At 37.3% G+C, this 13,390-nt stretch overlaps 1 protein-coding gene across 1 annotated transcript in view; it reads left to right on the top strand.

The window, feature by feature from the left end:
• The window catches only part of LOC137009175 (leucine-rich repeat-containing G-protein coupled receptor 6), a 109,371-nt gene that overhangs the window by 84,124 nt on the left and 11,857 nt on the right, over positions 1 to 13,390 (top strand). Inside the window, exons 5-13 of the mRNA XM_067371152.1 lie at positions 1,423 to 1,638; positions 2,059 to 2,130; positions 6,532 to 6,600; positions 7,332 to 7,403; positions 8,293 to 8,364; positions 8,929 to 8,997; positions 10,330 to 10,401; positions 11,359 to 11,424; positions 11,705 to 11,776. Of these exons, the coding sequence (XP_067227253.1) occupies positions 1,423 to 1,638; positions 2,059 to 2,130; positions 6,532 to 6,600; positions 7,332 to 7,403; positions 8,293 to 8,364; positions 8,929 to 8,997; positions 10,330 to 10,401; positions 11,359 to 11,424; positions 11,705 to 11,776 (780 nt within the window). The remainder of the gene's footprint in view (positions 1 to 1,422; positions 1,639 to 2,058; positions 2,131 to 6,531; positions 6,601 to 7,331; positions 7,404 to 8,292; positions 8,365 to 8,928; positions 8,998 to 10,329; positions 10,402 to 11,358; positions 11,425 to 11,704; positions 11,777 to 13,390) is intronic.

The raw sequence follows: 13,390 nt of genomic DNA, 5'->3' as shown, positions 1-13,390 counted from the left end.
ACACCCCTCAACCACTGAATCCAGGGGGCAACATTCATTAGATCAAAGGCTTAACTTGTTGACATAGGGAGGACATTCATCTTGGTTGTGGAGATGTCAAGGTTTGTGAACAGCAGCCTTGCAAAGAAACGGGGGGTGTTTCAATCAGTTCTTCAATTTGTGAGAATCCAAATGTCTGCACTTTCAATTATTTCCAGCAATCTCAGATTTTTTTTCACAGCTTTTATCTTTAGCTCAGTTTCTTTGTTTAATTTCCAAAAATCAGAGAGAAAAACTGTTGATTCAAAAGCCTTCCAGTGAGTATGGAGCAACAATTGCTTGGTGGCTTTAACCAAATCAACTCACCATGCCACAAAGCCATCAAATTATCAATCCGTGCTTTATTACACCATATGAGCGCAAGCGAAATGAAAGAGGAATGGCCAATTTTCAAAATGCCTTCATGTGGTTGGATCGAGAGTGGAATCTTTGCCTCGGCAGCCCTTGTACGCCTGGTTTGTGATTGCACAACTTTTCTTTGTATCCTCGGAAACCCACTTACTGTGATTTAGCACCCTTTCTGTCTTCAAAAGCATGACAATCCACAAAGCAGAGCACTCCACCTGTGGGCTCCTGATGCTTCTTTCTCAAACATTTAGAGCAGCAGTCGTGCCAAAACTCTCATTAAACAAGTCCATGCTGGAGCAACTAAAGATAGCTTCATAAAACACTTGCATATAAATCACTTGGGGCTGATGGTTGGGGGGGAACTAAAGTGCTCAGGTAGTGGTGCCAATTCTTACACCAGGAAAACAAAAGATAGAAACAAAGAGGCAACAAAATTATCCTTTAATTATGATATTGTCAAAGCAGAAATGTTGTGACCGCAGACCACAGCACGGTATCTCTCTCTATTTAGCCACAATTGGTGGCTCCTTTGTTCATCTGTTTTGATATACCTCTGCAAGGTGTGGCAGTTTGATGAACGAAATGAAAGAGGTAGATTCCATGACAGGACACTGCACGGACAAGGAGTGTTACCACTGACTGGGTCACAAATACTTTGGGGTTGGAGTCATGCCAGGTCAGGCTTCAATATCCTATAAGTTAATGGAAAGACATTAAGTATATTGTTATGGAGGGCGGGTAGTGTATAGTGTCTTGCTGACACAGGTTCAGAAAGTTTCTTCAGTGATTCATCTGCAGGGAAAGGCATAAAACACCAGTCCTGTAAAGCCTAATGGCTTTCATCTCTTAATTCTTGCCATTAGTAATTGCTCATTTAACTAATGTCTACTGTTGATTTGACATGAAATAAATGCACATATTTAAGTTGAAAGTTTAACCAACTAGTGACTGTTAAACATGACTGACTGCATTATTTCTGCACCCACTATAACCTGAGGAATAAACATTTGCTTCTGTTCATTCAAATAAAAACAGGCGTCTGGATGCCAACCTAATTATGGAGGTGCCAGCGAAAACCCTCTTGGGTATGCGGTCCCTTCGGCACTTGTGGCTTGATGACAATGCCCTGACAGAGATCCCAGTAAGCGCCCTCAACGACCTCTCCTCGCTCCAGGCTATGACCCTTGCCCTAAACCGCATCACCCACATCCCAGACTATGCCTTCAGGAACCTCTCCAACCTGGTTGTCCTGTACGTATCTACTTCCACACAAAACAAGTTGGATGTATTGCTGGATCAGCATGCTTAGTATCTTACCCCAACATATCTAATTCCTACAATCAGAGAAAAATGTTAAATGTTATCATGGATTAGAAATTCCTTACCCTATCCTGTCCTACTTGAGTACATCACACTATTTATTGTGCATGTATCGGTGTGAGGAATGGAAACCAGGAAATAAGAGGAAGTTGGAACACATGCCTTGGTTTGATAGGACACCACAAGAATCCTAAACTCTTTCAATTACAAAGCAGTTAAATGATAGTGTGGATTTATATCTCATCCGCCACGTTTGCATTCATTTGACACAGTGTGCACAGCCTAACAGGTGTCATTCCTGAGGTTTGTTTTGATGTTTACTATAACGCTAATGAATGTTTTCATGTTTAGGCATCTTCATAACAACATGATACGGACTCTCGGACAGAACTGTTTTGAGGGACTCCACAGCCTCGAGACTCTGTAAGTAAGATCGTCCCTTCATGAAAGACTAAAAACATGAAAGCATTTCCTGCTTTTAAAGCAAACAGACCCTGATCTGTTATTTAATTTTGGCATCCTCGTGGAATCATTATGGGAGAGGCTTTGACTATAAATATGAATCAAAATTACTAGCAACTAACCTGACTCTACTTATGTTCAGTGGTTCAGCTTTGTATGAACTATAAACAAATCATTCTTTATACAATAGTTGTGCTACTGAAATATGAACGTTAATTGCAGTACCTTGATTTTAAGAAACACTCTTACCTCTCATTAAAATCAAATAATTTATGGCAGACATTAATTTTCTGTGCTAGAAGCAACAATAATTCCCTGACAACGACTGTGTTGGATGATGTTCCATATGGAAGTACTCTTAAGTCTAAGCAGTGTGCAAACTATACAATGATTTTTTAGGCAGCCATTGAGGTTGTAGTTATCAGGCTATTATCCCTAGTGGCTGATGTTGGTACACACCAAGCCCGTCAGGCAATGTCGGGCCGTTTTTGAGCGTTGATCGACTTGTTTTTTTCTGTGTGTTCCGCACCGTTGGCTACAGTCTGATGCCATTGGGTTTTTTTGGGCCGAATCATCATGTTGCTGTTCAGCTTATTGAACAAGTCAGTACACGAGAATAAAAGTGAAACTGATGGTACAGACAGAAGGCTGTTATAATTTTACTTATTTTCATCTGAGCATTCAAATGCATGAATATTTTCATAATAACATGAGCCGACTGGAATGAAGAAAGTGATTAACATGATTGATATTCAAAATGGTAAACAAGCAATGCTTTGTTTCTATATCTGCAGTCCTAGTTTCGGTTTGCATTTTTGAATGATGAAAATAGACTATTGATACCTGCCGATATAGACAGATATTTACTTACATGCAGGTGCAGAATGCACATACAGTTGATAGTCACTTTTTGGTGAGTTCAAGCACAGCTTTTTGGCCGAGATGCAGACAACGGTGACAACACAGTCAGCTTTCATCACCACTAGTTCGTTGACGTCGGCTTGGCGTATTCTGGGCTTTATTATGTGCTTCCCTTTGCCTTTTACAGTATTTTCAGCAATACAGTAAATAAGGTCATTGAATTGAGTGGGAAATGTCATGGGAAATAATTCCATTTATAATGTCAGTAAAAGTAAAATATTGGATCGTTCATGAAATGTCAATAGCATGACCCATGTATGAGGTGGTTGAAATTATATTACACAAGATCAAGAACATAAAATTCTTATGCAATGCATAAGTATTCATATAAAGACATTATAATGTATAAATAAATAAATACAGTAGATAAAGAAACAATTTTATGGCTACTGGCTACAATTTTCATAAATCACAGCTGGACAATAGCACACATTGTCTGCCAGATTCATGCTATATAACTTATTATACATTACCAAATATGGTAGATTGAAATCAAATGTTAAATAGGCCCATAAATACATGAGAAATGCTTTTAAAATTCATGAGAACTGTTGAAAGGGGCCTATAAACCAAAGCCAACACATATTTGTAATGTAATGTATGAAATACATTACATAGACCATGCTATGAAAGTTTGGCTTTAAAGGAATAAGCATATGCTGAAGTCATGGTGGTCTCCAGGATACCGAGAGGTTCACACCTGCTTTTTAACAGCCTGCTGAAGTGCTAAAAATGACGTTTCCCTCTTTACGAGAAGATTTCAGCCTTGAGAATTGCACACACTGAACTGAACACTTCATTTGAGAGCAAATCACAGAGGAACCGTGTGCTAAAATTCTCCCGTGAAAATTCTGTGGCTTGATAAATTTGGCTTTTGGAAGGAGATTTGATTCAAGGAGAAAATATTTATTGCACTAGACTTAAGCACTTGAAAATGACAAAAATGATACATGATTTGTTTTTATTATTAAAGGCCAGGGTGATAGGAGATATATATATAGTATATTAGTTTGGAATGTTTCTATAGTGGATAAAGTTCCAAGTATTAAACTTGCATGCATTACAATTAAAATGCCACAAAAAAAAGGTCCCAGAAACCATAATATGTAGTCATGTTGTATATTGAATGACATTGTAATCACCACTATAATGATGGCTAAGCAAGAAACTAATCTTCCTGAGGCAAATATTCTTAACATGTAACATGATGCACTGGAAGAAATCATGCCAGCTGTCTCCGTTCAGTTGCACATATGTGTTTGCGAAGTGCTGAGCTTCCTGAAACATGGGAGGGAAACATATTAGCCTTCTTTAAAGGGTCTCTCAGACATCTTTCTGTGGGATAATATGCATCTTTTTATTGATGCTGCTGTAATCCCCATCACTGTAATTATCTCTGAAAACGCATTCGTAATCATCAGACTTAGTGGCCACCACAGTGTTGTTTTGTTATGATGCCTGATGATTTAGCTTTCAAACAGACTTCTGCGTGGTTTGACGAATTGTAAATCAAGGTAACTGACAGCTCCCGTTCTAAACAATGAGGTCTTCCCAGGAAATGAAAGTCATCCCTCTTCTCTGCCATATCAAAGTAATGTCTCCAAACAAGACTGACGGATGTTCTAAACAAAACCAGGATGTAGACATGGCAGAACCACGCGGCATGGCTCACCCACACCCAGTCTCTCCATATGCAGCCCATTTTATAGGCCGCAAGTGCGAGTGGATTTTCACGCAATGTTTGAAGAAAATTACTTGAACACGTACATGACTCACTAGAAGCGAGAGTCCAGAAGTTATGCAATCCATTTGATTCTCTTGATTTAGTATATTTGTTCTTTGAAGCTGATTTTTATCAAATTTGTTTTCCTATCCTGTGGTTATTGACAAGTAAGCCATCATTGGTTGATGCCACTGAAAAGCATGAAGCTCTGTGGTACTACCAAAACATTGCTGTTTGAGCAAGCGTCCTGGCACGTCCTGCACGTAAACTTGTCCCTCAAATCTGATTGGTTGATTGGAATGTTGTTCACAGATCAACAAAGATGTCGATCCAGGAACATCTTGCACTTGGTGAAATCAGGTTCTGCAGCATTCTGACCAGCCTGTTGGTTCAACCAATAGTATAAGTTTGGGGCGGGACCATGTTTGAAAATGTATTATGGTGCAGAAATAACTTCACCTTTGTCATATATCAAGAATTTCCTTAGATTTTTATATATATATATATATATATATATATATATATATATATATATATATATATATATATATATATATATATATATATATATATATATATTTTTTTATATATATATATTTTTTTATATATATATATTTTTTTATATATATATATTTTTTATATATATATATATATATTATATATATTCACCTCATATAGGCCGATTTCAGTTCGTTTTAACACTGTTTTGCAACACAGACACACTCACGCACATATAGACAAACACATGTACACCCACACACACTGGAATTAAGCAAGTGTTTCGCCCTTTCTGAATGCCTTCCAACACAGGTCCACCCCTATTCACCAAGCTCACTTCAAACGCACTGGCCACCTGCCAGAAACGTTTTTCCCCTTTAAGAAAAAGAAAAAAAAAGACTAAAATATATAAACATTTGGACTGTTTTGAAAGCGTACACTTAACACTAAGGGATAAGACATATAATTATAGGTATGAAGAGACACATTCAGCATTGGGTATTGTAACTGCGGGGAGGGGAAGATATGACTAAGACCTGGACATTCACGAGGGGATACAGGGCCAAAAGGCACCTATTAATGCCGCCCAGTCACCTTTACTGGGCAAAAGGGAGGTTTTGTGGGGGAAAAAGCTCCTGTTCAATTATAGGATTTTCCCAATAATTATTCTCTGAAAAAAACTGAAAGAATCAGAGATGAAAAGGAATGCTGAGATCCAAGGAAAACAACATGCAAACTGTGGCCATAAACACATTGTTCTTGCACCTGCGTGTAAGGCCGCTCGCCCTTAGCAACCGCCCGTGTTTTGGTTCAAGCGCGGATTTTGACGCAGGTTTCCTAGAAGGCTAATGAAACGCATACAACAAAAATAATGTATGCAGAGGAGAGGTCACGTCATGTCAGATTAGCTTAGAACAGCTGTCTTGGTCTCCAAGGACAACCAACACAGAAAACCCGAAAGGTCATGGAGAAGGATTTTGAATGATTGGAACCACAGTTCTTAAGTGTTTGCTTATGCTACAAACACGTAGGATGAAAGATCAAATAAAAACGTCAAAACAGTTGGGCTAATATGTGACGAGATAGCTAATTGTTGTTCCAAATGTGATCTTATGCAAGACAATTTTAAAAAAGGACATAGCTTTGCTTATTAAATCATAAAAACTACGCAAATCCTTTTCTCTTAGCTTGTGTTCTTATGCTTGGTCTGCTTTCTCTAGGGAATTGAACTTCAATGACCTTCAAGAGTTCCCCGTGGGCATTCGCACACTGGCCAAGCTTCAGGAACTGTAAGTAACCGAGACTAACTTACCCAGCATACATGTGTCAGCGTGCTTCCTTTAAAGTGGACCGCTTGGCCTGGCCTCGTGCTCCTTGTAAATCCCAGTTAGTCCCTAGAATGTGGTTCTCAAGCACAAGTTTCCTGCAAAAAAGCAGATGCTTAGAGATGAGTGCTTAAGTCCTTCCTTCTCAAGTATCCTAAAGTGTTTTTTGCCTGCGGGACTGCCTCCTGACAGGTGTTTCTGTAAGATACGAAGGATGTTTACATGGGTACATTTGAATTGACGCAACCAAATGGCTTACACGTGTGCTTATGTGGGAGTTCTGCGCTTTCCCTAAGATAAAATGCAATTGGACTCGATTGTCCATGGTGATGAATTAATTTTCGGCACCCAAAGAAAGACTTTTTAACCTTGTTTATTTAACACGCGTAATTATTTTAGACTGTTTAGAATTTTCGGATTACAATTTGCTGGCAACATGAGTGCCATAAATTAACTTTAGCATGTTATATTCATAGTGACGGCAGATGATGATGAATTATAAGCTGCTGCAGCGGTTGAATGTGTGGCCACTCCGAATAGAACATCAGCGTTACAATTTATAGCCTATATGGAACAGATGCAGTTAGCAAAAGCACTCCGCAAAGCTGGTCTTGATCGCTGGATTTCCTCATCCTATAGTGGATTGTGTTCAAGTGTGCAGATGGTCATATTCTCACTCTCCATGCGTCTTGCAGGGGTTTCCACAACAACAACATTAAGGCCATTCCTGAGAGAGCATTTGTGGGGAACCCACTTCTGCAGACCATGTGAGTATCTTGTCTCAGAAACGACAGTAAAGCCTTTTTTTGTTGACTAAATGTGCCTCACTGTGTAATGGACAGACATGTTATAGAAGTTTATTTCAGCCAACGGGCCAGGAAATATGTGACCAACATGATAAGCATTTAATAAGCATTTAATAAGCATTTTACCTAATGGGTGCCTATTGTGTCCCTCTTTAACATAGATGTGTAAATGACTCAACAAAAATGCAGTACCTTTATTTTTAAATTAGTTTAATTTGTTTTTCCTACCGTTATTACCAAATAATCATTTTATCTGTTGAATAGTACTGTATTTTATAATAAGCAATAGTTATGACGGTCACAGGGTTGGCATAAAATGATAAAAATGGAGAGAGATAAAATAAAACTGTGTTTTGTCTATATGTTCTTGATGTTTAGATTTTAATTGAGAATGCATTAAAACACTCAAAATCTCAACCCTGTTACCACTTATTTAACATCTCAACCCTGTTACCACTTTTTTTTTTTTTACATCTCAACCCTGTTACCACTTTTTTTTTTTTTTTTTTTTTTTTTTACATCTCAACCCTGTTACTAGGAACAAGTTGATAGAAATATCAACATTAAAAAATATATTTTTTATCTTTCAAAAAAAAAATGTAATGGCTAAATTAATTGTCAACCCTGTTACAGTACAGTACAAGGAATAGTAGCATATGTTAAGCTTTATTAATTTAGCTGGATATGGCACTGTGTAATTTATTAACACTTAAAGACATTCTTTCCTGAAAGAATGTAAATATATACTTGTCAAAATGGAACAGGCACCCATTTAGAATGATCCATTTAATAAAAAATAAAGCCAAAAACAAATTGCCTTTGTTCTGAAAAAATGTCTTTTTCTTCTCAGTCATTTCTACGAGAATCCAATTCAGTTTGTTGGCAGATCAGCATTTCAGTTCTTGCCAAAGCTACACACACTGTAAGTGCACGTCTATGTGTGAAATGATTGCATACACATGATTAAACAGAACAGTTTGGCTTCCGATAAGGCACCTCTAAAGTACCAGTTGGCAAATGTATATCATTTCCATTTCATCATTGCTTTCATTTTGATGAATACTGTAATCTTGCTCACCTCTTGCCATCACCTCTCTCATAAGTAAACATTAAACTAGTAATTTGTCTCCAAAAAAACAGCACGTTTCAATTATAAACTCATAAATGCCAGAATATGAGATTTAGCTTTTCATAAAACCAGTAAAAAGTAATTTATCTCTCTCTAATTACACAGATAATGCATAAGAATGCTGTGAGGGTCTATTCAGCATTCATTATTTTGATAGAAAGTCTACCATCTTCCATTGTTGATTTTGGGTAGTGTTGCAAGTGTAATCAAAATGATGGAATCAAGTGGAATAATATTCCCTCCAGATGATGGAGAGCTAAGTGTGTACGGTAACAGTAGACATCCCTGTGGTTTTGCTGGACGACATCTTCATTAGCAGAACGATCCTCACTAATGAGTTATCTAATCTCGTTTTAGCTCTTTGAACGGGGCCACTGAGATCCGAGAGTTTCCAGATTTGAAAGGAACCACCAGCCTGCAAGTTCTGTGAGTCTGAGATCAAATGTCCCCATTTCACGCAGGATCGGTTTCACTTAAGAGACTTCCAGAAGTTCTTCCCACCATTGAGGACAATGGAATAACCGTTGACAAAATAGAGATGCTTTTACTGATCTCTCAGCATGTCAGCAGGTTTCGTACAAGGGTAAAAATGATGCTTAGGCAAGGCCATACTAAACCGAGGCCTTTAATGTTTACTGGTGAAGCATCAGTTAATATGAAGTATATAGTTACTGATCCTAAAAGCCACGGAGCATTAAACTGCACATTAGAGTTTTCAAACAGCTTTTGGTCGCACCCTAATCTTACGCCATTGTTTGAGCTGCACGATTCTGGATAAACTGAGAATTTCTTTGCTTAAAAACAGAGATCATGATTCTCCCACAATTCTGAGTAGACAGCCAAACAAAATAACATGTAATGTACTATGGGTTCTGAAAAAATATTAATTGGTGCAGTCTATTTAGAATGTTTATTTAAAAAAAAAAAAAAAAAAAAAAGTTAAATGAATGATTCAATGACTCGCTCATAAATACTCCACTTTTTTCATTACTGGATGAATCAACGTTTTTACAGAATCCCTTGAATGAATGATTCAATGACAAATACATTTTTTTAACAATTATTTGTCGCCATCTGATGGTGTAACAATATAATCGATACAATTGTCATTAGTTACTTTCAAAAAGTGATGCTCTAAATTGATCGCTTGCAAAGACATCAGTGTTTAGGCTATTTCCGAATTATGAATTTTATTCCCAGTTCTGTGATAATATGAATCTATGTAATAAAATTAATGTTGCTGTGCGGTTAAAAAGACTGTTTGTAAAGCCGTTTCCTACGTATACATGACAACTGCTCTCTCTGGTTCAGTGGCAACACAGATCTGAATGATCTGGTGTGATTTTATCAAAGGTTTAATAAACATAGTCGAATCGTTGTCATTAAGGAATGAGATCGCCTGAGTGTTTGAATTGACATCGCAATCTTTTAATGATTAATTGTGCAGCTCTGTATTTACTGAGAGGTTTACTAAAAAAAGTTTTTTTTTTTGTTTTTTTTTATATATATATAAATTTGATCATTTTAATTTAAAGGATTAGTTCACTTTCAAATTAAAATTTCCTGATAATTTACTCACTCCCATGTCATCCAAGATGTTAATTTCTTTCTTTCTTTAGTCGAAAAGAAAGGAAGAACTCTTCTTCTCTATTTGAATTCTACCAGTTTTTAATTCACTGTTTCTCTCTTTTGGTTTACACACACACACACACACACACACCTACTCAGTGTAAACTTTCCTCTTTGATTTTCTCTCAGTACGTTGACCCGAGCTGGACTGACTGGCCTGCCATACGATCTCTGCCACCTGCTGCCTAAATTAAGAGTGCTGTGAGTTTCCCAACACAAATACACACCTGCAACACACAAACACATTCGAAAGCTCTCAACGATTCCTCAAGATCTGAACTGGCAAAGGGAGTTGAAACTTACCCTGAGGGATTTGATGTAACCAAACTTTCAAGGAGTTCCTAAAAGCCTCTTTTAACATGAACTTCAAAACACCAGCAGGTAGATATTTAGCCAACTTTACTCCGAGAAAAATGTGTTCTTTTTTTTTATCATTTGCGGAAGCTTGTGCAAACAATTTGAAAGGTAAAGATCTCAAGCTAATTTTACATTTGTTTCTTTGTCTTTATCACTTTATCATTTAAAATGGTTAGGAGCAACTATTTTCAGGTGGACAAGTTCAGTTAGAGAACCCCCTGCAGGAACAGAGAGACTTTATGTAACTGTTCAAATGAAGAATTAGACCTCTGGGGAAAGTAGCTGCTTAACATGCCATTCTCTCTCAATGTTCACCTATTCTGTCTCCACAGCTTCTTTTTGCATAAATGCTATAAAACACGATTTGGGTATTTAAAAAAAATATATAATAAAAGAAAATAAAAGAAAAAAGAAATGGTCTTAAAACTAAACAACAGAGCATCATACTGACATGCAACTAGTACTAATTATAATGTTATTATAAATACAAACATGTATACAACAAACATATACATTTCAAAATGACAAACAGTATAAGGTAGAGATAGTGCACTTGTACATCACCTCTTACATCCAAGTAATTATAACTTTAATTTGTATATATATATATTCATATTTTTTATGTATCATTTGATATTAAAAGTGTTTGATATTTAGTTATTGCGAAGTGTTACAAATCAACTCCTGTCATTAGTTGTGAGCTAACAGTTATGCTTTTTGAGATAAAGAAAAGTTTTACGCAGCTTTTACTGAGTATTTTACTGAGAATCTTCCATTTCTAATCTATATGTTTGGTTTCAGGGAGCTGTCCCACAATGTCATAGAAAAGCTGCCGAGTTTCTACCACTGTGCCTCGCTTCAAGAGATGTGAGTTCAGGCGTCTCTCACTAGTCTAACAGAGGAATATTGTTAATATATCTAAGAGCCCTAAATAACCCGCATAGTACTTGACAAATGACAGTCATTACAGTAGCAATCCATCAGTGTCTATATTGGAAGCTTTCAAGTGTGTCCATGGTTGCTGTGTATGATGTCTGGCATTGTGTGTGTGTGTGTGCGTGTGTGTGCTTGTGTGCGTGTGTGCGTGTGTGTGTGTGTGTGTGTGTGAGATGCAGTAATACCAGCTTTTTTTGTTTTGACTCGGCAGAGGCCTGCAGCACAATCTGATCAAACAGATTGAGATGAACACATTCCAACAACTCAGCTCTCTGCGCTCACTGTGAGTATTGTACACACACACACACACACTCATCTTCTGATGGCCTCAAGAGTTACAATACTGTATAAAACACTAGTGAAAAACACGAGTTATGCTTAAGATTAGCATTTTTCTTAATTAAAAAGGTACATAATGTAACTTTTTTGTTCAAAATTAACAAAATAATGAGTCAATACATCATTAATCATTTTGTCATACCTGATTCACTATGGTGAGCCTATATTATAAGTATTTATATTTAAATATATATAGTTTTTGCAGGAAATCATGTACATATGTCACTCGCCCCATGTGTGTCTCGTCATATCCTTAAATAGAGAAAAGTTGCTCCGGCTACTTTGACGCGTGTCTGGTGTGGGAGTGGCATAGGTTAGTTGTCACAACGAGTGAGAAAGGTTGACATGGAGAAGCTAAATCTTCAACCTCTGGGGAATCACCTATTTTAAACAAACGCCGGACAGAGGAGAGTCTGCTGGCAAAAAGAGAACGCGACAGAGCTCGTAATAAAACAAGAATCAACATCGGTTTGGCTTTTCAGAGATGCCGAGAACTGAGGGATTTTAAGTGTTTAGAAACGCGACACGGAGGTGATGGCATTTTTATTACGCAACAGGTGACAACACTCTACAATGTGAGTAAAACACTCACATATGCAAGTAAATCTTCACTCTGGGCAACTAAATGTCTATCATTAGCCATAGACTAATAAATTCTTAGATTTTACTCACCAGTGTGTGTGTTAGAGGCGAAATATATGCTTAGCATAGATATATTTTCACTCACTCAACACTCTGACTGAGCGCTTGTCTGTCGCTCTCTGTCAAGCGATTTGTACCATTTCAATTCAGCTCAATGGATGAGCAGCGTACCCATATTTGATGTACCAAAAACTCTAGTGTGAAGGCGCACGACTCGCCGTCACTTTGCTGAAAGCGCTGTGTTTCTCACACACACGCAGAGAGAGAGCGTGAGAGTCTTGCATACCACGCAGAATCAACGGGTAAACGATATTCTTAGTGCCATTTTCCTGTAAAAATAAAGGAGTTCGTTTGGAATTATTCTATTAAGAACATGCATAAGAGATGCCAGCTTCTCCGGTAGTGGGAGGAGCGCAAATGGCAATATCATTGGCTGGCACTCATCTGTCCCTGTTTTGATTTGGGCAAATCAGTTCGAGCAAACGATGGCAATGTGATTGATATTCATGAACCCAACAGCTCATCAATCCCTAGTGCATTGCATATTGTTAATAGTTGTAAAATTTGTAATAGTATTATTATCTTTTAATAATAAATACTTTTTTTTTTTTTTTTAACAGAAACACTGAATGACCAACAGTATCTTAAAGTGCATATTGCAGGTTTAACATTTTTTTCGAGGTGAATATATAACCTTGTACAAAAATACCATATAAAAAGGTACTGTAGGGTTTAAAAATGTTTTGCGAGACATAAGGGCATTAATTTTGTAGATAAAGTGACGGTCTCTGTAAAAACCGCCTTTTTTTCAGCGTCGCGTCATTTTACGTCACTACAGGGAGACGTTCGCAGAGCTCTGTGTTGATTCAGTGCAGAATATATTGGTATTTAGCAACAGCGGCCGTGAATCAGTGTG

Source organism: Chanodichthys erythropterus, chromosome 20, assembly GCF_024489055.1.
Source record: "Chanodichthys erythropterus isolate Z2021 chromosome 20, ASM2448905v1, whole genome shotgun sequence".
In the NCBI taxonomy this organism is placed as follows: domain Eukaryota; kingdom Metazoa; phylum Chordata; class Actinopteri; order Cypriniformes; family Xenocyprididae; genus Chanodichthys; species Chanodichthys erythropterus.
This window is presented reverse-complemented; position numbering and strand designations above follow the sequence as displayed.